At 32.8% G+C, this 23,042-nt stretch overlaps 1 protein-coding gene across 7 annotated transcripts in view; it reads left to right on the top strand.

The window, feature by feature from the left end:
• Window positions 1-20,937, top strand: part of LOC113560630 (tyrosine-protein phosphatase Lar) — a 151,901-nt gene extending 130,964 nt beyond the window's left edge. For 3 of the 7 annotated variants that reach the window (XM_026966624.1, XM_026966623.1, XM_026966626.1), the window contains 19 exons: window positions 834-967; window positions 1,484-1,634; window positions 3,170-3,469; window positions 6,722-6,730; window positions 7,334-7,473; window positions 7,543-7,739; window positions 7,854-8,014; window positions 8,100-8,371; window positions 9,083-9,439; window positions 9,526-9,945; window positions 10,011-10,127; window positions 10,207-10,401; window positions 11,066-11,319; window positions 13,476-14,397; window positions 14,704-14,859; window positions 15,485-15,796; window positions 16,958-17,238; window positions 18,834-18,969; window positions 19,509-19,646. In XM_026966624.1, coding sequence (XP_026822425.1) covers window positions 834-967; window positions 1,484-1,634; window positions 3,170-3,469; window positions 6,722-6,730; window positions 7,334-7,473; window positions 7,543-7,739; window positions 7,854-8,014; window positions 8,100-8,371; window positions 9,083-9,439; window positions 9,526-9,945; window positions 10,011-10,127; window positions 10,207-10,401; window positions 11,066-11,319; window positions 13,476-14,397; window positions 14,704-14,859; window positions 15,485-15,796; window positions 16,958-17,238; window positions 18,834-18,969; window positions 19,509-19,577 — 4,583 coding nt within the window. In that variant the 3' untranslated portion in view covers window positions 19,578-19,646. Of the gene's footprint in view, window positions 1-833; window positions 968-1,483; window positions 1,635-3,169; window positions 3,470-6,721; window positions 6,731-7,333; window positions 7,474-7,542; window positions 7,740-7,853; window positions 8,015-8,099; window positions 8,372-9,082; window positions 9,440-9,525; window positions 9,946-10,010; window positions 10,128-10,206; window positions 10,402-11,065; window positions 11,320-13,475; window positions 14,398-14,703; window positions 14,860-15,484; window positions 15,797-16,957; window positions 17,239-18,833; window positions 18,970-19,508 lie in introns of all 7 variants that reach the window. The other 4 variants (XM_026966622.1, XM_026966625.1, XM_026966621.1 and 1 more) reach the window with 3 other exon arrangements.
• The last annotated feature ends 2,105 nt before the right edge of the window (window positions 20,938-23,042 follow it).

The following is a 23,042-nucleotide window of genomic DNA, read 5'->3' as shown; positions in this document are numbered from 1 at the left end:
TAATAATAAGTTTCTTTTATTTAAAAAAGCAAATATAAATTTTTATAAATATTATTTGATATCATGAAGATCGATGTCACAATTATTCAATCAATTTATTGTAGAATGTTTTTCATAATTATAAAATTATCTCATACGCTACAGCACTGAAGCTAAATTGCCTATTTAAGGCGCTGTGTGATTATAATTTTTTTTATTTTGGAATTCAGTATAAAAAAAATCTGCTGACATAATGTCGACGCTGGACGTCAAAAAAAAAAAAGATTATCAAAATCGTACATAAATATATATATATATATATATACATAAATTGGTTTTTATAGGATAACTAACATTTTTGTATAGATCCCTTGAAAAAAAATCATACATCTATGTGGACTGTACAATATTTATTACCATTTTTTATTTCATTTTTTCTATATATTAATTTTAGGCATTTTATTGTTTGCATACTTTAATGATTATGTTGTATTGTTCAAATTTATTTATAACTATAAACTATATTGTTCTATTGGACTCCAAGCCTATTAATAAATAAATAAATATACTTATTGTTTATTTACAAACATAGATACAACTTTATATAACTATAAATTGGTGAGTGATCCCAGTGTTAGCACGTCTAACGTTTTAGATATATTTGTGCCTTTGATAATTTTTTTTATCATTATGAATTCAATCGTTGTTGTAGTACCACTTCTTCACGCGTACTGCATATTTTTTAGTTTTGTTTTTAATTGTCATCGTATTTCTCGAAATCTCGTAATGCCAAATTCTCGCCACTTCTGTTTGTATTTTTGTTTGTGGTCATTAATATAAAAATACGGTTTTAGTGCCCAGTCAACCAAGAGACTTACGAGTGAATGAAATTGGCGAAACGTCTATTGGACTCCAATGGGCTAAACCCAATCAAGTTGGCGAACAAATTCTCAGCTATGAACTCTACTGGAACGATACATATGCCAAGGTTAATATAACAAATTACATATATACTTACTCTAGTCACGACATTTTAATGAACTTTCTTATTACAATTCATTTCATGATTTTAAGCTTTTTTTGTTTTCGATATCTTATGAGTAATAACTTTTAAGCGTATTTTAACTACAAACCACACGATATACAAGTACTGTTAACGATTTTAAATTTAATCATCTAATAAATATATAACATAACAATTGTGTATAGTTTCCACAACCAGATCATTGTGTCTAAAACGCAAACGCTAATTTTATCAACATAGAACATAATTATAATCACATAATTCCCTATATGTACTCGTATAATATATAAACGTGGTATTCATTCGTTTAATTTTGTAATTTTTATTATGCAACGAACTATCGATAGTCAATTATTAACAAAAATACGGTAATCGTTTATGATGAATGATATTCACAACGTAAACATATAATGTAAATACATACAAAACAGTTTTGGAGCGGGAAAAAATAAATATTATAACGCCTTATACTTGCTGCAGGAAAAACATCATCGCCGCATACCGGTGTCGGAGAATTATTCGTTGACCGGACTTTATCCAAACACGCTATACTACGTGTGGCTGGCGGCAAAATCACAACGTGGTGAAGGAGCACCAACGCCGCCGATCCAGGTCCGGACTAAACAATACGGTAAGTGAGTGGCGTGTCGCCGACGCAAACATGCGTCAGAGATTTCTACTCAGTCGGCTATTATACGCGTATATCGTGCGGAAAGCATTCCAGGTAGGAGGAGACGCGACCGGCATCATAATAATAATAATAATAATAATATAATATAGAGTGCACACCACGACGCACCGAAAGAAAGCGACACATGCACGGGTGTTGTTTACCGATCGCACCGAGCTGCTCCCCGGCTATACACAGAGTGGGCGTATATGAATTATGGGAATGATATGAAACTACGAATAGTATAAATAAAATATGCAGAAGGTATTTTTTTTTTTTTTTTGACAGGACACACGCGACTTCTTGATCAAACCGTGATACTAGAAACAGCTGTGACGTATTATTTACTCGTTTAATGATCGACAGGTGATGGGAGCCTTGGTTTTATTTTTGTGAATTTATAACTTACCAGGGAAAAGTGAATTGATTAATTTAATTTGATTTGTGTTGGATAATAAATACTTGAGGGCTTTTATAAAACTATGATGAGACAAATTAAAACTCTATATAAATTAATTTAAATAACAAATTATATTGGGGTGAGCTACTATATACGTTTTATATTTAAATACGTATCGATATCTTCTGTCAAAAAAACATTCTATTGTATAGTTCATAACTGAAATTTTAAAATAATCGGTATCACACAATATAGTAATGTAGGACGTACCTAAATCTTAAGTGTTTGACAGGGTGGCCTATCTGAAGCCTATTTTTAAGGCGAACGTATTTAAATGTTATTTCAGTGAAATGTTGTCATATCCACCCTATGTACAAAATAAATAAATGTTATACTAGGTATACAATAATAATGTGTCTTAAAAAAAAAAAAAAAATACTTCGTATAATATAATATAATATATAATAATACATTTTATATCTCTTATATCAACATATATATACGTATATATATATTATATTAGATAAAGCGTGTTTGTATATTATAATAATATAATATAATATCTGCTGCTCGTGTGTACACAAGAATCGGACGCAGCTCGGTGTTTTAATGACGTTAGATTATGCACTAGCACACATACTTCGATATATATATATATATATTATAGATTTGTTATACACGTTTGTTTTTTATATATATATATATATATATATATATATAAATCGTAATATTACTTTTGTTTGAATCGGAGCATAGTACCTACCTACCATCCCGTACGGGTTTTATCCGCGCGCGCCACCCAACACAAAAAAATAAAATAAAAATACAACCAATCGTGTACTCAACGAAGACGAGGGGATTTACATCGATGATGTTTGTCGTCTTTTATTATTATTTTGTTTTGTTTCTACCCTACCTACGAATATAATACGGTCTCGTGGTGGTAATATTATTTTTCGTTTTCGTCGTTATTATTATTATTATTTGTATTTTTTTTTCTTTTGATTTTTGTTTTTTTTTTATTTCTTCACCACGACTTTTTGTGTGTTTTTCCCCCGAACCCGCGGTGTACTGCTTCTGCTACACACCGTCACAGTGCCCGAAGCGCCGCCGCAGAATGTAACCGCTGAGGCCGTCAGCCCCACGTCGATCTTGGTCCAGTGGCAGCCTCCTATGTCCGATCGGAGCAACGGCCAGATAATCTACTACAAGGTGATGGCTGCAGAAAGCGGAATGTCCGACTCGGATGCCGCACCATACCGGGTGGAAAACGTTACTGCATACACGCTGGAAGGCCTGAAACGGTGGACCGAGTACAAGATTTGGGTGCTGGCGGGCACGTCCGTCGGCGACGGCCCGTCCTCTTTCCCGATAACGGTTCGCACCCGCGAAGACGGTAAGCATATTCTCACCAAACACGCAACAGTCGCTATATTATAACCTCCATTTTCATACACACACACACACACAGACACACACAAATAATACCATAATAATCGTGACACACACAAATACAAGTTAACGAGGCCAAATTATAAATTTATGACTTAATAAAATAGTATTAAGGATATTATTTCTGCTCGGGGGGGGGGGGGGTACCAATATATCACATATATTATTATTCCCTCTGCAATAATATTACCTAATAAAATATTATTTTATGATACGTATTTTGATTCGCCTTCGCTGTGCGTTAGGTGTAGGAAGGTCGTGCTACTTCTTCACCACCGCTATATTATTCTATCGCTATATTAGCCCGCAGTGCCGTGTGTTTTGCTTACCAACAGAAAAAAAATTAAAAAATGAGAAATAACAATCACATACTGTTTCTAATTTATGTACCCACAATAGTTTGTGTTAAAGAATGAAAAAAATTTGTAAAAATTATATTCGCTTTGTTTTATATGACAAATTTAATGATAATTATTTTTTTTTCATAGAATTCTATACAGATGAAAAGAAAAATGTCCTCCGAAAAATAAACCTTTAGGAGTCTCTCGGAGAAGACTCAAGTTCTTAAAAATAAATTGCATTCAAATAAAATATAATATTTATTTTCTATACATAAGCAATCAAAGATAAAAAATAATTTAAAAAAGTACAAATGAAAAGATTTAATTTGCAAAAGAATTATTATTTTTATATTACCAACGATTTTTTAAATAAAATAAATAGAATTAGATTTTTTTTTTAATAGTACAAAAATAATTTAATGTTACCGCCCAAGGTAACTTCTATCTTTCCGTCCTACCACTTAATTTAACATGGCACTGCTATAATACCCATACCCTATAGCGATTACTATTAATTTTGCATTATATCTAATGTGTATCTGCTGATAAACTATTATATTACTATAAGACAATCATAGTGATGACGGCCGCGGATATGGATACGGATTTATACTACGGGTGGTTGTTATTATCTTCTTCGTTTTACGCGCTGTATTTTTTTTCTCTTTTCACACTTTCTTCCGCACCGTACAATATAAGTATTATTACTAAGATAAATCTCTTCAGAATTCGCGTAATCGCTGTGTGTTATTTTTATAATTTTTTGAGCACGCAGCGATACAACACAATGAGTGTATGTAATTTATATACAAGCACAGACGCACAGTAGATTATTATAAACAAAATGATTTTTTGTTTTTAAAACAATGCACCACTTACACCACAATATTGTTCTGACCCATAACGATCATATTATCGTCTCACGATTACCCTGCACTATAACCACTCATATTGATCGAATTTTTTGATTAATGTGTTGTTATGAATGTAGCATACGCGCTATAATCATCTATAGCGAAAATCGGAGAACGATGCGACAGTTGTCATACTAATACGTGTGCTATTTACGAAGACGACTCGGCTTACGGTGTTTGAGACCTACTGCTATGATATACATATATCTATGTATAAATAAAAGCTATACACCCACTAACCACGGATAATAAAATACCTCGCTCCACTCTCGAATGACCGAAATAATGTTATATAGTCCTCGCAGCTTATGGTCCGCCTGTATAGACGTAACCGTCTTAGTGGAAGTTGTCTGCGAGGAATGTCTTGTAAAATGTCAATTGAGTTTTTTTTTCGTCAAGTATAGTATGACAGTAATTCATATCGGGTGATTTGCTCACGCCTTTCAAAATATGGCCACGACGGTCGTCCTCAGCAGGTATTAGCTTTAATCGTGCCCTAATAGGTAGTGTGACAGCGTTTATGAATTAAATTTGTCGTGGTTGTCTTCACGAAGTACTATATTATCATTATACACTATCGTGTTTGGTCAATCAATCTACAAACTCGGACAGAATAATTAATTAGTCGCATAACATACGACATAATACATATACTACGGTATATATATTATATAATGATATGATAATATAGTATTGAATATCATATAGATGTATATATATATATATTATATTCGTGGAATGCGAATTTGAACAAATTAATTGTTATTATATAACTGATATATATGATACCTCTATAATACTGTGCATCTATATATTCAACAACAACAATATGCGTCGATGTATGGTTATGGGTCAGAACTTCAATTTCGAGCACTACTATATATATATTATTTAATGTTAAGTTGCACCTAGAATACGTTCACGGCTTTAAGTTAATATAATGCACATCGCTTGGATAATCACAAATAATATGTACATAATATATATTATTGTAATGTAAACCAATATATCCGTATAATGTATATATATACATACAGTGACGTAAACGAGATTTTAGTTTTTATTCGGGTGCGATGATCAATAAATTATGATGGGAAAAAACCTTGACAATGCCGATTAGCATTTATCATTTGGTACAAGTTCCCGAGAAACTATCGCCCTTTTATACTATACCAATACTAAATTATTTATATTAAGATCTTTATCGTTATATATTCTGTATTATACATAATTTTTTATACATTTAATTACGAGTAAAACGTATACAATTAATTGGGCAGGCATTTTTCAATCAATCGCCGATTTAGTTATAAAAAAATGTAGATGTATATAAATACTCTAATAACTTAGTTTTAAAGATTTTTTTAAAGGCATTTGGGGTGAATGACTAGTGGATATAATGCCCCTCTTTTACTGCACTGTATGTATATGTATATATATATTTATATATTGTTGTAAAATATACCTATATACAAGAATCATTCGATAACGTGCGTGCGTGCAATTGTTTATCGCACACGATCCAAACATACTATCCGTAGGTACGTAATAAATATATCTGCTGTGTTTCTTTTTCAAATTTTTTTTCTCTCGTCTCTCTTTTGTATATTATATTTATATACATAACCCTAGTTCTATCCAGTCTCCCAGACAGAAGTCTTTTCCCGAATAATATATATTTATATATATATTATTATTATTTTTATTTTATTTTTGGTAACGCTGCACACATTTTGTATTTTGGCAGCTCGACAATTTTTTTACGCACATCATTTTTACACACACGTATTTATATATATAATACGACTGCGTATATATATATTTTGTTTTTTGTATTTTTGACACTAAAAGTATTTTTATTGTATCTTTTTGGTACGATTTCGCACTATTTTTTATGCGAAACCGTCGTGTCTGTCTCCCCGTGGTGATCTGGTCGTCCAGAATTGAATAGTGAGTACATAAATATCAACGCAACCAAAATGTAGTAGTGGACGAAAATAAGGTTTTTAATTTTTTTTTTCTCACCCTGTAGCAGTGATCGTCCGTTGGCTAGCTCGGCGATACATTTATATTTTTGAATTTTTTTTCGTTTTACTTATCTTTTTTGACAGTACTTAACCAAAGTAATCCTTGATATTTTTTTGGTAGATTTTGATTTTTGATCAATATAACAATCCTTAAATGTTTTGTTTTATTTTTGTGTTATCCTAAACAATTAATTTTATTGGTTTTTTTTTAAATAGTGTAACCCTGATTTATTTATCTTTTATTCACCTTCCAAATTTTGATTTTTGTTTGAAATGATATAATTTTTTTTACATTTGTATACTTTATTCTAATATGACATTTTCACTTTGAAAACGTTATTTTTCTCGCAACTAACGCGATGAACGTTATCAAAGTGATGCAAGTAAAGCTAAATGGATATAAAAAAAAAGGAATTAAACATACTAATCCTTTTTACCGTTTCGCTTGTTTGCACAATATCCCGTAAAACATTCTTAAATATTAAATATATCTAACTCGACATATATGTGTATCGGTAAATAACAGTGCCAGGACCTCCTACCGACGTCAAAGTGCTGCCCGTCAACTCGACGACAATACACGTGCAGTGGCGACCGCCCACCGAAGAGGACCGTCACGGCATCATCAGAGGCTATCACATACACGTCCAAGAAGCCAAGCCCGAGGTATACAAGTAACCTATCGATAATTGCGCAATTGTTTTTCTATTCCGTTTCGTTTTTCTTTGACTATAGGGCAACGCGTTGCTTAACGAACCTTTAAGATTTGACGTTACGGATGCACTGGAGAGCAACGTCACCGGCCTACAACCAGATACCCTGTACGCGATCCAAGTGGCGGCTATAACTCGCAAAGGCGACGGCGATCGCAGTTTTCCGGCAAAAATCAAAACGCCGGGTGGTGTACCCGTCCGACCCGTCGTAAACCTCAAGTACGTAATTACTATTATAATTTACGATCTTTCACAATAATTAATAATGTTATGTTTAAATGTGTGAGGAAACAAAAATTTACTCTAAAAAAGTAACCACGTTGTTTTGTACAGGGTTCTGGAACGAGAACCAAAAGTCAACATCGAATTAGAGTGGACCAGACCGACGAACACATACGGCGAACTATTAGGATACAAATTGCGTTACGGGATCAGGGGACAAGAAATGTTTGAGATCATGATGACCGAAAACAAGAGGCGCATCACCGATTTAGGTATAAATCCCACCGTGGCCTTTTGTACAATTGACCCGTATAGTTTACAATACTTTGTTTATGTATACCTACTCTTGTATTTTAGAACGCGGCGTTGAGTACGAATTTCACATATCCGGACAAAACCAAGTGGGCTTTGGCCAAGAAGCTACTGAGTACTTCAACACTCCCGAAGGCCCTCCTACTGGTCCGCCGATAAACGTTTCGTACGAATTTCAAACACCTGACGTTGTTTGTGTCGTGTGGGATGAACCGTCTCGCGAACACCGTAACGGACAGATTATCCGTTACGACGTACAATTTCACAAAAAGATCGATCAGTCTACCATCACACATAGAAATACCACATTGAAAAAGGTATGAGGAGTATAAATAACATATATAAACATATTTAATAGTTTACATATGAATATAGCTATTAGCATATATTCGTGGGCAGCACCTGAAAAACTATAATCTTTTTCCTTAAGTTTATTTTAAGAGCTAATTATTATTTTAACCTAATTATCCCTAAATGATTTTTATTTAATACATTAAATATTAATTGATGATATCAAAATTATCTAATACAATTTTACATTGGTACATATTATGTCGTCTACATTAAATAAAAACATAGCTTACTTTGAAATTTATATTTACTTGAGAAATTAGATATTTTATTTTTTATTATAATTAGCATAAGTAATGTATGACCTATAACCTACAACTATATTTTAATTTTATAATATATACCTAATATAATGTCATTGTGATTATTATAAATTAACAATCTAACTAGATTTTTTTTTAGCTCTTAAAAAGTCAAATTTATCATTTTTTTATTTTCGTAATACAATTTTTAAATATCAAATTACAAAAATAATCATATTAAATGAGCATTTAAAAATATATAAATATTAATTAGTATTCAGTAATGTAAATTGATTGTGTGCTTGCAACTATGATAAATTACATGCATATTATATAAAGTTATATTAGCCAAGCGTTGCTTACTATGTGTGTCTTACATATTTGTTATGATGTTAACAACAGATTTAACTGTAATTTTTTTTTTTTTTGTCTTAGGCTGTATTTTCTGGATTAGAAGAAGCTACTGAATATGTTGTCACCGTTAGAGCGGTGACTGCTGAAGGTGAAGGGCCATGGAGTCCACGTATGACCATAAACACTACCAGAGAAATGGTTCGTGCTCCTATGGGTGTTAAAGCCGTAGCAACATCCGATCAAAGTATACAAGTGTGGTGGGAAGCTGTTCCAGTGCGAGTAAAAATCAATGGTTATCGTATTTACTATACAATGACAGCAGTAGAAGATCTCAACCAATGGAATGTAAAAGATGTCCCTGCCACTGAATCTACAGATCTTGCTAATCTTGAAAAATTGGCACAATATGCTATAGCCGTAGCAGCCCGCATCGATAGTGTAAATGACTTGTTTATTTATATCAAATGCCTATTTTTAATTTTTTACTATTTGTTTTGTATTAATTAAAATTTACTTATTTATAGGGTTTTGGAAGACTGTCTGAAAAAATCACTGTCATTGTAAAACCAGACGAGGTACCATTGAACTTGCGTGCATCAGATGTAAGCACACACAGTATGACATTATCATGGACACCGCCTATAAAATTAAATCCAATCGGGTACAAGATCTCATTTAATGCAGTTAAAGAATTCAGAGATTCACAAGGTGTTACTCAGTTACAAATGGTACCAACTCGAGTAATAGAATTGGACAAATATGTTTTGAGCCATACAATCGATGAATTATCACCATTTATAAGCTATGCTGTAAATGTTAGTGCTGTACCGTCTGACCGTAGTTATAGACCCCCTTCAAGAATCACAGTTACCACTCAAATGGCCGCTCCTCAACCAATGGTTAAACCTGATTTTTTCGGCGTCGTAAATATGCAGAAAATACACGTTAGTAAAATGGTTTAACCGTAATAAATACATGATTATAAACTTTGTTTTATGCTTTATATTAGGTTATATTACCTCAAGCATCAGAAGAATATGGTCCAATTTGTCATTATTATGTAGTAGTTGTTCCAGAAAATCCAGATACTGCGCTTATGAATCCAGATGAGTTTTTAAATCATAAAGTAAGGATTGCTAGTATTTAAATATATTTATAATTTATATTCTATAAAGTGATTCATCTAATTTTGTTTTAAATTTTAGCTTGTTGAAATTTCCCAACAAGAGATATTAGCTGAGGGTGAGCCATACATTGCAGCTAAATTTCCTCATAGAACCATACCGTGGACATTTTATCTAGGCAATGGTGAAACATATGACGGATTCCACAATCGAAAACTTGACCAAAATGTGAAGTACAGAATCTTTGTTCGAGCATTCGTTGACACCCCACAAAAAGTAAATAATAATGTTTAAATTGCAATATTACAAAAAGGCTCTAGTTTTACTAAATAAATTTCACAGTTGAAAAATGTTAGTTTGGTTCCTAGAACATTTTTTCAATGTACCTCTATAAACTAAATGTTTTTAATGTTTATAAACGCAAAACAGATTATTACCATAACAAACATTGTAAAGAGTTAATTTAATTTTTAAGTATGGAAATAATTTAATAAGTTTTAAATACTTCGAAACGGAAATAACTACAGTCTATAAGATGTTTTGTAAATAAATATAAAATTGTATATTTATATAAAAAATAAAGGTATTTTTAATTTTAACAGAAAAAAATATATTACATACATAAAATGTCTAGTACAAAAGTGAGCATTGTTTAAAAACATCAAAAAAAATTTAAATATACTAAGTTCCTAGCCATGATTATAACTATTTTTAATACGTAGTTCAATATTAAATTAATGATCAGGATTTGGAACTTCATTCATTTGCACATTTTTTTGTAAACTTTCAAAATCTGATTCAACATAAATTTATTATTGATTTTGATCCCCTGTATAGGAAAAAAACTATAAGGGTATCTGGATCTCTCAGTTATCACCAGATAACCAAACTAACACAGCAATTATACATAATCTAATTTCAACTGAACTTTTTTTCTTAGCATTTATACACATCAAGTCCATTCTCTGAACCCATATCATTAGAAATGCGTGAGGTCGGCCCTGAAGAAGTACCTAAGCGACCTGAATTACGAGATATGAACCTTCCTAGCAACACGGGTTCCAGTGGAACATCAAATGATCATGTTAGTGTCAGAAGCAGCGCCACTCCACCTGGACTTTTATGGCTGGTTGGACCCGTAATTGCCGCAATATTGCTGACTGCTGCACTAATTTTATTGTTTGTGGTTAAGAAGTAAGTTTTATTGGATTTTTATATTAACTAAGGAGTTTTATTTCTTGCTAACTCTACTTGACAACCACTTATAATACAATATACCTATCATTTGTTTATTTATTTTTAGTTGCCATAACAATTATACTCTGTGAAGTATAAAAATGTCAATACTTTTTTTGTAACATACCTACTCATTGAATATTTCATTTAAGCTTTTGTATCGTACTAATTTTCAATAAAAATATCAAATTAAATATTTTATTTAATTTACCATATTTGCATAAATGAGCACAACTTTTAAACATTCTATGACATTTAAAACAATACTATAAGTTATGACAATAATACCGATATGCATAGTCCTAATGATTTGTGTTACATAATTTTACTAAAAAGTCCTATGAAGGTAATAATAACCACTAACTAATTATATGTACGACATAGTCCATGTTTTCCAAAAATAATTCAAAATCATAGTTTTAGTTAATGTTACTATATTTATCAGTGAAGTGGCGTGCTCAGCTTTTTTAAAAGAGGGGATATTCATTTTTAACTTGTCATAGGCCCTAAGTTTTTTTTCATGTAGATAATAAATCATTACAAAAAAATCCAAAGAAGGGGCATGACACCCTGATACCCCCCCCCCCGGTGAGCACTCCACTGAATTAGTGACATTATAACTTTTAAAATATCATTTTTATAACATTATATGAAGTACAATTTCTCTCTGATTTCCATATCATACAGTATAATTGAATACTTAGTCTATTGTTCAAAATTGTGAAATGCATCCAGTAACAAATTTATTTATTTTAGAGTATATTGAGTATAACAACTGTATTTACTACTGTTATATGTATACATATTACACACTATAAGGGTATACCATGTTCATACTTGTATAAAATACTTTTAAACTCTAGATATTTTCAGAAGTTCTATATCAAAAATGTGTATGTTCTCTAAAATTAAAAATCACTAGCTCTATGTAATACAATCCTTATTTATTTGTAGTATCAATAATAGTGATTAGTTCTTAACGTTTACCTCTATAAATCGTTAATGTTTATGTAACAACCATAATCATAATAATTCTAAACTAGATTTTCTAAATTTTGATTTCATTATATTCTCTTAAGTATTCTTTTAACAAGTTCAAATAACTGATGTTTATCAATCATTCTCAGATAATCAAAAAATTATTAGAATTATTCACATTGCATGTTCCTAATAACATTAATTAATAATTAAAACTCAAAATGTAAAAATTTAGTTTTATGTAATATAAAGACATATGTTATGAAAATTGGGTATATATACTAAACTGCAAAAATAAATTTAAACAAATATTTACACTTTACGTGAATCTAATTGTTTCTTTTGTAGTATGTAATTGTATTATGAGACTGTACATAAATCATTATACTCTCATATTAATAATTAATAATTAAAAATACAATACAATACAATTTATTTTTAATATTTTGAACCTTATGTATTATAAAGCTTATATAAAAATGACACATTTACAAACTTTAAATTATTATGATTCATTAAAATCTATAGGCACATACTACATAAAATACAAGACAATTTTTTTGAAATATTCATATATAATTTTTTTTAACATAAAAATTGAACAAAATCAGGGTTTCTGCCTGTTAATGACTGATTAATAAATACAATTTATATGAAAGTGATGCATAAAAATATTATAAACTGTCTATATTTTGATGTACAATTTTGTATTTCTATCATTTTGATATTTTGTTTGTATAATTTCTAACGCTCAAATAAGGCGAATGTATTATTAAACTCTATTTATTACTATTATTTTGTTGTTTGAATTGGCTCATTTTTTTACGTGGACATTGTCAAACAAATGTTTTCCCAGTGCTGTTTACGCGTATCACTCAATACTCTGCAGTCTTTAATACAATTTTAAAAAGTATCTGGTACCGCGTGTAGTTCATAGACGGAATTCAAATAGAATTTGTGATCCCAGGGTTAATGCTTATCCGTAATTGCTTCCCACCTGAATTTTCCGACTATTGAGTGTAACCTCCTTTAAATGAGATTCGTTTTCGATGTCTCGCCCAACCTATCCTCTCTGACCTGACCATCGCGACGACCGTGATGATATACTATAATGTGTGTGTATGTGTGTTCCGCAGGCGCCGCCGGCCGAGCAAGTACGGCGAGACGTCGGGCGTGACGAAACCGCTGATCGGCAACTCGCACCCCAACAACGACCCGGTGGAACTGCGCCGGTTACAGTTCCAGACGCCGGCGATGGTGTCGCACCCGCCGGTGCCCATCAACTATCTAGCGCAGCACATCGACCTGCTGAAGGCCAACGACAACTTCAAGTTCTCACAGGAATACGAATCGATCGAACCGGGCCAGCAGTTCACGTGGGACCACTCGAACATGGACGTCAACAAGCCGAAGAACCGATACGCGAACGTGATCGCGTACGACCACTCGCGAGTGGTGCTGCAGCCGCTCCCTGACGGGCCGCCGGGCAGTGACTACATAAACGCCAACTACTGCGACGGTTACCGCAAGCACAACGCATACGTGGCCACGCAGGGCCCACTGCAGGAGACGGCCGGCGACTTTTGGCGCATGTGCTGGGAGGTGCGCACGTCCACCATCGTCATGATGACCAAGCTGGAAGAACGGACGCGGGTCAAGTGCGACCAGTACTGGCCGGCGCGCGGCTCGCAGACGTACGGACCAATCACGGTGACGCTAGTCAGCGTCCAGGAGCTGGCCACGTACGTGGTCCGGTCGTTCCACCTCACCCGGACCGGCGACGTGGAGACGCGCGAGGTTAAGCAGCTGCAGTTCGGCGCGTGGCCCGACCACGGCGTGCCCGATCACCCGGCACCGCTGCTGCAGTTCATGAAGCGCGTGCGGGCCGTCAACCTGGTCGAGTCCGGCCCGGTGGTGGTGCACTGCAGCGCGGGCGTGGGCCGCACCGGTTGTTTTATCGTCATCGACGCCATGCTGGAACGGGCCAAGAACGAGCACAGTGTCGACATTTACGCGCACGTCACGTGCCTCAGAGCCCAGCGCAACTACATGGTCCAGGTATGCGCCGCGTCATCGCAGTATCGTCCGTCGGTGGGAGGACGAGGGCGTATTCTATTTTCAGCATTTGAAAGCGTTTTCGCCTCACGTCCCCTCATCGCTTCTTCACATAGACAATTTTTATGTATAAAATAGGAGCACTGTTGCGTCTGAATGTAGTTGGGACGTAAAACTGTGAGACTTGTAATTTTTTCGGTTGTCCGAGCGACGTTTAACGTGCGGAGAAAGCCATTGTTTCCACAGCTCATTTATATTTATTGGTAACATCATATTATAATTACATTATTTTTATTTTTCATCCGACAGACCGAAGAACAATATATATTCATACACGACGCTCTCTTGGAAGCCGTCACATGCGGTGAAACCGAAGTGTCCGTGCGTAACTTGCCCATGCACATTCAACAGTTGTCACAGATGGACGCCGGAACGACGGTCACCGGAATGGAACTTGAATTCAAGGTACATTTTATAATTGTATATGAGAAATGTGAGTGGGCGACCCAAATATATACACAAGTGTGTGTATGTGTGTGTGTGTTTTATTTTTCTTACTGTTTAAACTTTTAGACGTTTTAAAAAGTTTTGAAAATAATATTCACTCAAACAACGGTATATTAAACAAATGTGTATAGACTTATCCTAAATCATTTCTGTGACGCGTCAAACCATGATTAAAAACTTGCAGCTCCTAAATCAACTTAAATGAGTTCTGTCTTTCAACAAGTAAATTGTTAATAGAATAAAAACTTAAATATATTCAACGGAAACAACGACAGCGTTATCTATTCTTGATATATTTCGGAAATTCTATTATTGGCGTCCATGCTTTACAAAATAAATATTTATTTTTACAAGCGTTAAGTTGATTTAACAATATTTAATTTCCCTAGTGTAATTGGACTTATGTGACAGATACTATAGAAAATTAATTAGTTCAATGGTTTCCCATCACCTTCTACAGTAAGCGTAGACCACGCTTATATTATACCTTATAATATATTACTCACGTAGTTATATGCATAATATAATATTATGTCGATTGAATTAAGAGCCATTGATAATAATGATTATGTCTTTTTTTCAGAAATTAACATTGGTCAAAAGCGAATTCTGTCGATTTGTCAGCGCCAGTCTGCCCGTGAACAAGCCGAAAAACCGTTTAGTGCACCTGTTGCCGTACGAGAACACTAGGGTGTGCTTGAGCGGCGGGTCGTCTCGAGGCCTGGAAGGATCGGATTACATAAACGCCAACTTCATAGACGGGTACCGGCAACGGGGAGCTTACATCGCGACCCAGGGACCGCTGCAGATCACCACCGACGATTTCTGGCGCATGTTGTGGGAACACAACTCCACTATTGTGGTCATGCTCACCAAACTGCACGAGTTGGGAAGGGTAAAACAAATACATATAGTATAGATATAATAGCTTTGATATCACGGTTAAAAAGACTACAGCCAGCCATGGTAAAGAGGGCATTTTGTCCCGGGCCCCATTTTCTGAAAACGTTTATTTAAATACGATTTATCTTTCTTGAAACAGACAAATTGTTTGATATCAGTAGGAGAAAAATATTATTACTCGACAAATTTTAAATTATTATTCATCAGTTATAATAGACGTGCGATACACCTAATAGGAAAAAATATTTATGAAAATAATATTTTCAACATATTTTTTTATATTTTATAAAAATAATATGTAACATATGTGCAATAATACACTGTAGGCCCTAATAGTCGCTAAATGTTTGAAGGTTCATGTACAATTTATACGTACGTACAGTTTTATAAATTTATGTCTGAGTGCAACACAGATGTAATCGACTTCCCGTAAAATCGTCGTTTATGAAATAATATATTATAAATTGATAACCGTGTAAATAGACACCCTTAAATAATGTGTACCTATACATATACCTATACATACCTACTCATCCCAACATGCTGGAAATTTTAGATCAAAAACACCAGCTGCCAATTTATGATACAATATATTTTATATAAATATATAAAGCTGTGTAACGTTTTGTATTGTGCACCAATTCGACGAAAGTCTAGAAAATTGGTAGTATATATCGTATTTTACACCTTCCTCACAAAATATTAAATAAATTACGATGACGATATAACGTTAACTTTAACGATGCACTAATCTGTCGATTGCAAAAATTAATCGTACACTTAATTTCATTCCACGTTTAAAATTATAAACGGAAATGTGTAAATCATTTTAGCGCTGAAACTATAGCATTTAATTATAATATAACGCAGCTGTTTTTGCAGTACTTTGTAAACAAAAAGTTTATGTGAACATAGCGGAACGTTGAACGCAAAAGTTTAAATGTCATTATATATACTAATGGCTCTAAACGTTAAACTTTTTTAATGTGTCAGATATTCTTGTATAGAGATATTGCATCCTGTAAAAGTATAGTTTCGATGAGTAGAGAAAGGGTTGTGTTTTACGTCTTGCTTATATAGGGTCTCGAGTCATTTATATCATTGTTTTGTTGCTGCTGTCATTATAAAATAATTTACTGTTGAATTCTTATAGGAGAAGTGCTATCAATACTGGCCATCCGAGCGATCCGTCCGGTACGACACGTTCGTCGTCGAGCCCATTACCGAATACAACATGCCGCAGTACATTCTCAGAGAGTTCAAGGTAACCGACACGATCGACAACGGTTCGCGGACCGTCAGACAATTCCAGTTCACCGACTGGCCGGAGCAGGGCGTGCCCAAGTCGGCCGAAGGGTTCATAGACTTTATCGGACAGGTGCACAAGACGAAAGAGCAGTTCGGCCAAGAAGGTCCGATCACCGTTCATTGCAGGTACTTATACATAGAAAAACAGTTGTTTAGTATATATATTTTTTTTTAAGAGGACGTTATACTCGCATGTGTTGTCTCTGTATTATTAACGTACATCATAATAAATTTGCGTTCAACAGAACACATTTTGTGACGTTAGCTTTAATATTAGAGGAAATTTACCTTATATCAAATTTAAAGGTAAGAATATTATCTAGTAAACGTCATATGATTTTATTGATAATATCATTTTAAAGTGAGTTATAACTATGTAAAATATTACAACTTTAATATGATAATAATATCAATAAAAGCATATAACATTTTCTAGATAATATTTTAGATTCTGAACGGTGTGATGAATGTATTGATTTTACAAAGATGTGTTTTTTTTTTTTTGTGTCTGTCATCACGTTTTGGAGTAGTAATAATGCTTCGATTTTTCACTTCAGCCCCTCTTTGAAAATGAAAATTTATCTAGTTGGTACTAGTTGGGGGGTTAAAAGTAAAAATTTCCAGTAGTTTTCAAAAGCGTCGGGAAAACCCCTGAAAAAATAACGGAAAAACGGGAATTTTTACACATAACCACTTTTCGACAAAATCGATTTTTTTGATTTTGCTGTAACTCGTAAACGAATCATTGTAAATACTTGAAATTTTCACCAAATGTTTATATTAGCGTTATCTATTCACGGTTAAATTTTCAAAATATTTTGACTTTTTTTGACAATTGAAATTTTCTACTTTTCTAAGTTTTTTTTCTTGAAATGCCGATAAAAAAAAATTTGGCTATCCAAAAAATTTTTAAAATTTAATACAAGGCTTATTATATAAGTTGTACTTATCGTAGTAATCGTTAGTCATTATTTTTGTTTATAAGCATTTAAAGTTCATAAATTTACGAAATATATGAAAATCGCGAAAATTTGGAAGGAATTTTAAAGTTGAAAACTCATAAAATTTTTGTGTTTTATACCTAAGGTTAAAAAACCCAATACAATGTCATCCATAAGTTTTCCTTCGAGTAACTGTAAAAAAAAATTCCAGCGTCAATATAGAAAAAAATGTTATGAGCGTATGAAATGAAAATTTTTTTCGAAAATAAATGTAAAATAATGATATATTACAATTAAATATAGGTAATAATATAATATATCTTACTAATTATCATTGACTGACAATTCACCTCCGTCCAGAATCGTTTTTCGTATACAATGATACCTGTCATTGCATTCAAATTTAACACATCTATTATAGAGACCAGTGACCTACTCTCCATCTCTACTATACAGCAGAGCGATACCCACTTGCCCACTTTTTTTACCTTTAATTTTGTTAATAGATAAATTTACTTTAATATTAAAGCTAACGTCTGAAAATGTGTTCTGCTGAACGCAAATTTGTTATGATTTACACTAGTAAGACAGAGACAACACATGCAGGTACAACGTCCTGTTAATTGATAATCGAAATAAACTATATTTATGATGGTGTGGTATACAATAAATTTATTGTACATTCAGTCTGGAATAAAACAACATTAAGCACTATACCCATTTCCAGCGAAAGTCGATATATGTATTTGAATTTTATACTGAGATAAAAAAAATTTTCAGTGGCGGCGTGGGAAGGACGGGCGTGTTCATCTCACTGAGCATCGTATTGGAGCGGATGCAATGCGAGGGCGTAATCGATCTTTTCCAGACGATCAGGATTCTACGGACACAACGTCCGGCTATGGTTCAAACGGAGGTTTGTCTTACCACGATATAATGTTATATAAATATAGGTATCCTCCATTTCCTCCCGCAAAATAACCGCGCTGGTTATTGAAATTATGGTCTGCAACTATTTTACCGATTTTATGGATTTCGGAAACTTTTAAGAACTTAAATATTAATTGACAATTATTGTTTAAATACCTATATATACTATTCTAAGATCAAAGCCAAATTCATACATATATGCAATTATTTTGGATTTTATTTGTAGACTTCAATACATATGTTATGTACTTTTGTCTATTATAGTTTACTACCAGTTATTTTAATTTGAAATATTACCATTTGAAAAATGAAAAACAATTGGAAAAAATGTCCTTTATAAACATCACAATATTTTCTAAAATTTTCCATTCCTCCGGTCGCAGCAATACTAACTCTAACCGGCTTTACAGTGGAGGAAAGGGCTGTTAGGGTGTACTCGGCACCTCTATATTTTATTACTATTTGAAAAATAACTCGTGTCTCCAACCGCCCTAACCGTTTTTATATATTTTTTCTCTCCCGCAGGAACAGTACCAGTTCTGTTATCAAGCGGCCCTCGAGTACTTGGGATCGTTCGACCAGTATTCCGACTGAGACAGGCCAGACGTGTTCACCTACACTGAGCACGCGGTTTGAGAAAATAATACAATTTCGTTACGTTTACAACGCGCACGTGGACTACCGGAACGCCGCCGTCGCCGCCACATAGACTATTATTATTATTATTATTATTATTACTATTACAATTATTATTATTATTATTTTAGTCTGCTGTATATATATATATACACATAATGTATGTATAGTTATATAATAGTCTTAAAAGCACTCGCACACGAGTTAGTGTTTGCAGTGTGTCCGTCTGTTGTCGTAAAAATCTAGTCTCGAAACACATCACATACACACAATAATTCTCTCACACTAACTACGATCGCACATTCACACACGCGCGTATCGCGTTTGGGGGGGGGGGCGGGGGTATTAAACGCCTTTATTATGCCTCGCCGTGCGCGTGCTTTTCATGTTGTATTGATAATTAATCGAATATTATGCAATGTACAGTACGCGTGAACGCGGTCGGCCGCTCCTTTTGTACTTAACAATACCTATCTACTGTCTCGATACTCTTATTCTACATTGTGTCGTTTTCGTCTTGCCCGACTCGCGTAGCAGTGACAGCGACACCATCACCTGTTCCCCGACCGTTGGCGAGATCGCGGTGGCAATTACTACTACCTACCTACAATATTATAACGGTTAACTTTACCCCCTTATAACGATGCGGTACCGTCGTGCAACCGACTATTACCGTTACGATCTTATTTTAGGCATAAATCGTTTTTTTTTTATGTATAATGAAATGTTATATACAAGTGTGTGTGTGTACTGTGTATGTATCGAAGTTTTTTCTAGGGATCGTGTATAGACCGAAAACATTCGTAACGTGTAAATTTAGACAATTTTTAAACTCATAGTGACTCGATATCGTTGTATAAAATCAATCCATCGACTGATGTATTTAAGGATAATACCTTTTTGTGTTCCACGGTTAATTTTATACTTATATATTATTTGTAATATTATTATTTTTATTATTATTTTTTACTTTTTTAACTTCTATTTAAGTTAGATTTTATTTTATTATTATTATTAATCTGAGTTGGAGGTTACCGTTCTTCGTCCGACTTTTTTTTTTTTCGTCCTTTTGTACTACCCATTTCTACTATTATTTTTATATGAATATTATTTGTATGCTTTTTTTAATTATTTATTTTTTATTTTAATTTGTTATCATCCCCTCTCCCCACCCGGAGGATATTTTAACCGACAATGAACATCACTTTTGCGTTAAATATTTGTACTAATTTTTTTTTTTTAATTTTTGTAAAAAAAAAAAAAAACAAAAAAAGACAATATTATACAAACGTGCCCGTCCTCGAGTATAAGCGTGTTAGCAGCATATTTCTATTCCAGTTTGCGTTGCTCGTACGTTTCTTCCCTCCCTCCCCCTTTTCTATTAACATTTCGGAGTCGCTCACGCTTAATCGAAAAACAATACAATCACTCTTGCAAACATTTGGCTTTTTCTACGCTTGTATAGGTATAAATAATATGTTATACACACAAATCGGTCGGTTGACCGAATAATCGTTTCGGCATATCATATTATATAATAATAATAATAAAAAAAGTTAAAATAAAAAAGATAATTGTTATCCTTGAGCAACATGTTTCTCTTTTGTACATAGTATTTAATGATTAGGACACAATTATTATTAAAAAATTAAAATTGTATAAACAAATGAATGTCAAATTCTGCGAAGTGATTATTTAACATTGTTAACGATTTAATAGTTGAAAATTGTATTGTAAAAAAAAAAAATATATTTGAAGGTAAAATTAATTAATAATAACTTGTATATGTGTCACCAGCCAAAAGGTCCATTATTAGAGTATCTAATTGATTATATTGTTTATAGAAATATTAAAGAAATAAAAATAATATGGATTTGACAATTTTATTTATTTGTTTGCTTATTTTACATTCTAGGTAGTTTATTAACCTACCAAGACTAGATTGTCTTCGATAACAAAAATTCCTGTTTCCATGATAATGTTTTGTTAGAACAAGGATTGACAAAAAACAAGAAAGTTATTTTGAAATTGTATAACGCATTGTTAGTATACTTTTTATTTAAGTAGTACTTACAATAAACATGTGACCCAAGAATTAAAAAAAAAAAAAAAAATTATGATCTTCATTTGTTAATTGATAATTTATAAAGATTTTATTTACATTGTCTTGACTTACCTACTAAAGTAAATTATTTTCATTAAAGCATCCAACTTATGATTTTTGTAGTTTCAGAAGCGTGGAGTAAAATTATGGGATCCATTAGTTTTTGGCTCATGTAGCCATTATTTATGTAATGCAAACACAAGCTTATTTAATGGTCAATAAACATAAAAGAACCTATCAGAGTAGAAATTTTTGAGGTTTTCAGAAAATGGTGCATATGCAATAAACAAATATATTATTATATATATTCAAATATTCAGTGACTAGACGGAAAACTAGCAAAATGTATTAATAATAAAATATACTAACATTAGATAAATTAATAATTGTAAGTATAGTAGTATATTTAATTAAGTACTAATGTAATTAAAAAATAAATTCTAATTTTAATTTTCAATTTGAAATACAAGTACCAAAAAATATTCTGAACAGATATGTCAGTCTCTATACCTTAAGATACTTTATTCTCAATTTCTATTAAGTATTATTAGTAATTTTTTTTCTATTAATAATATAGTGTGTAGAACTCATTTATAATTTTTCATTATTTTATAAAGTAAACATTTGTAGTATGGAGCGATTGTGAATATGTCCATACTGTAAATAACTCTTAAGATAAGTTAAAATATTTTAATTATATTTTTATAATTATAGTCATGAAAAAATGTTACCTGTGACTATAAGCTAACTTTTTTCTAATTAAATTCTAGTAAAAAAGGATTGTAACATCATTGTAAAACAAATACATTCATCTTCCGCTCAGAATCTAAAGCATTAATCTCAGTCATCCACTACACATTATAACTACACTTTTAAATAAAATATATAAATATTACCAAGTTCCTATATACTCTGTATATACGTAAGAACAATAATATTGTATGCAACTAAACGTTATGTATTATTTATTTATTTAGTTTATACATGAGCATGTGCCCTTAATTACAAGATAATTGTATGTATGAATTTAGATTTCCTATTATTTGATAGAAAAAAAATAGAAAAGACAGATACAGATCCGTATTAATGCTAGACATTTGTGCATCATGTAAATGGGGGTGGAATGAGGAACATAAAAAGGAGGACTGTATTATGAATCTAGAATAACGCTGAGGAGTGGTACAAGGGCCACATCCATAATTCTATTACACAGCCCATTAAAGGATGTAATTACTAGGGAATTCCCACGCTGAGCCAGTGTTAGATGACGAGGTATGTACATTTCCAACCCGAGCATGTTTATGAGACTCACAAAGAAT

Source organism: Rhopalosiphum maidis, chromosome 4 (assembly GCF_003676215.2).
Source record: "Rhopalosiphum maidis isolate BTI-1 chromosome 4, ASM367621v3, whole genome shotgun sequence".
Taxonomy (NCBI): Eukaryota; Metazoa; Arthropoda; class Insecta; order Hemiptera; family Aphididae; genus Rhopalosiphum; species Rhopalosiphum maidis.
This window is presented reverse-complemented; position numbering and strand designations above follow the sequence as displayed.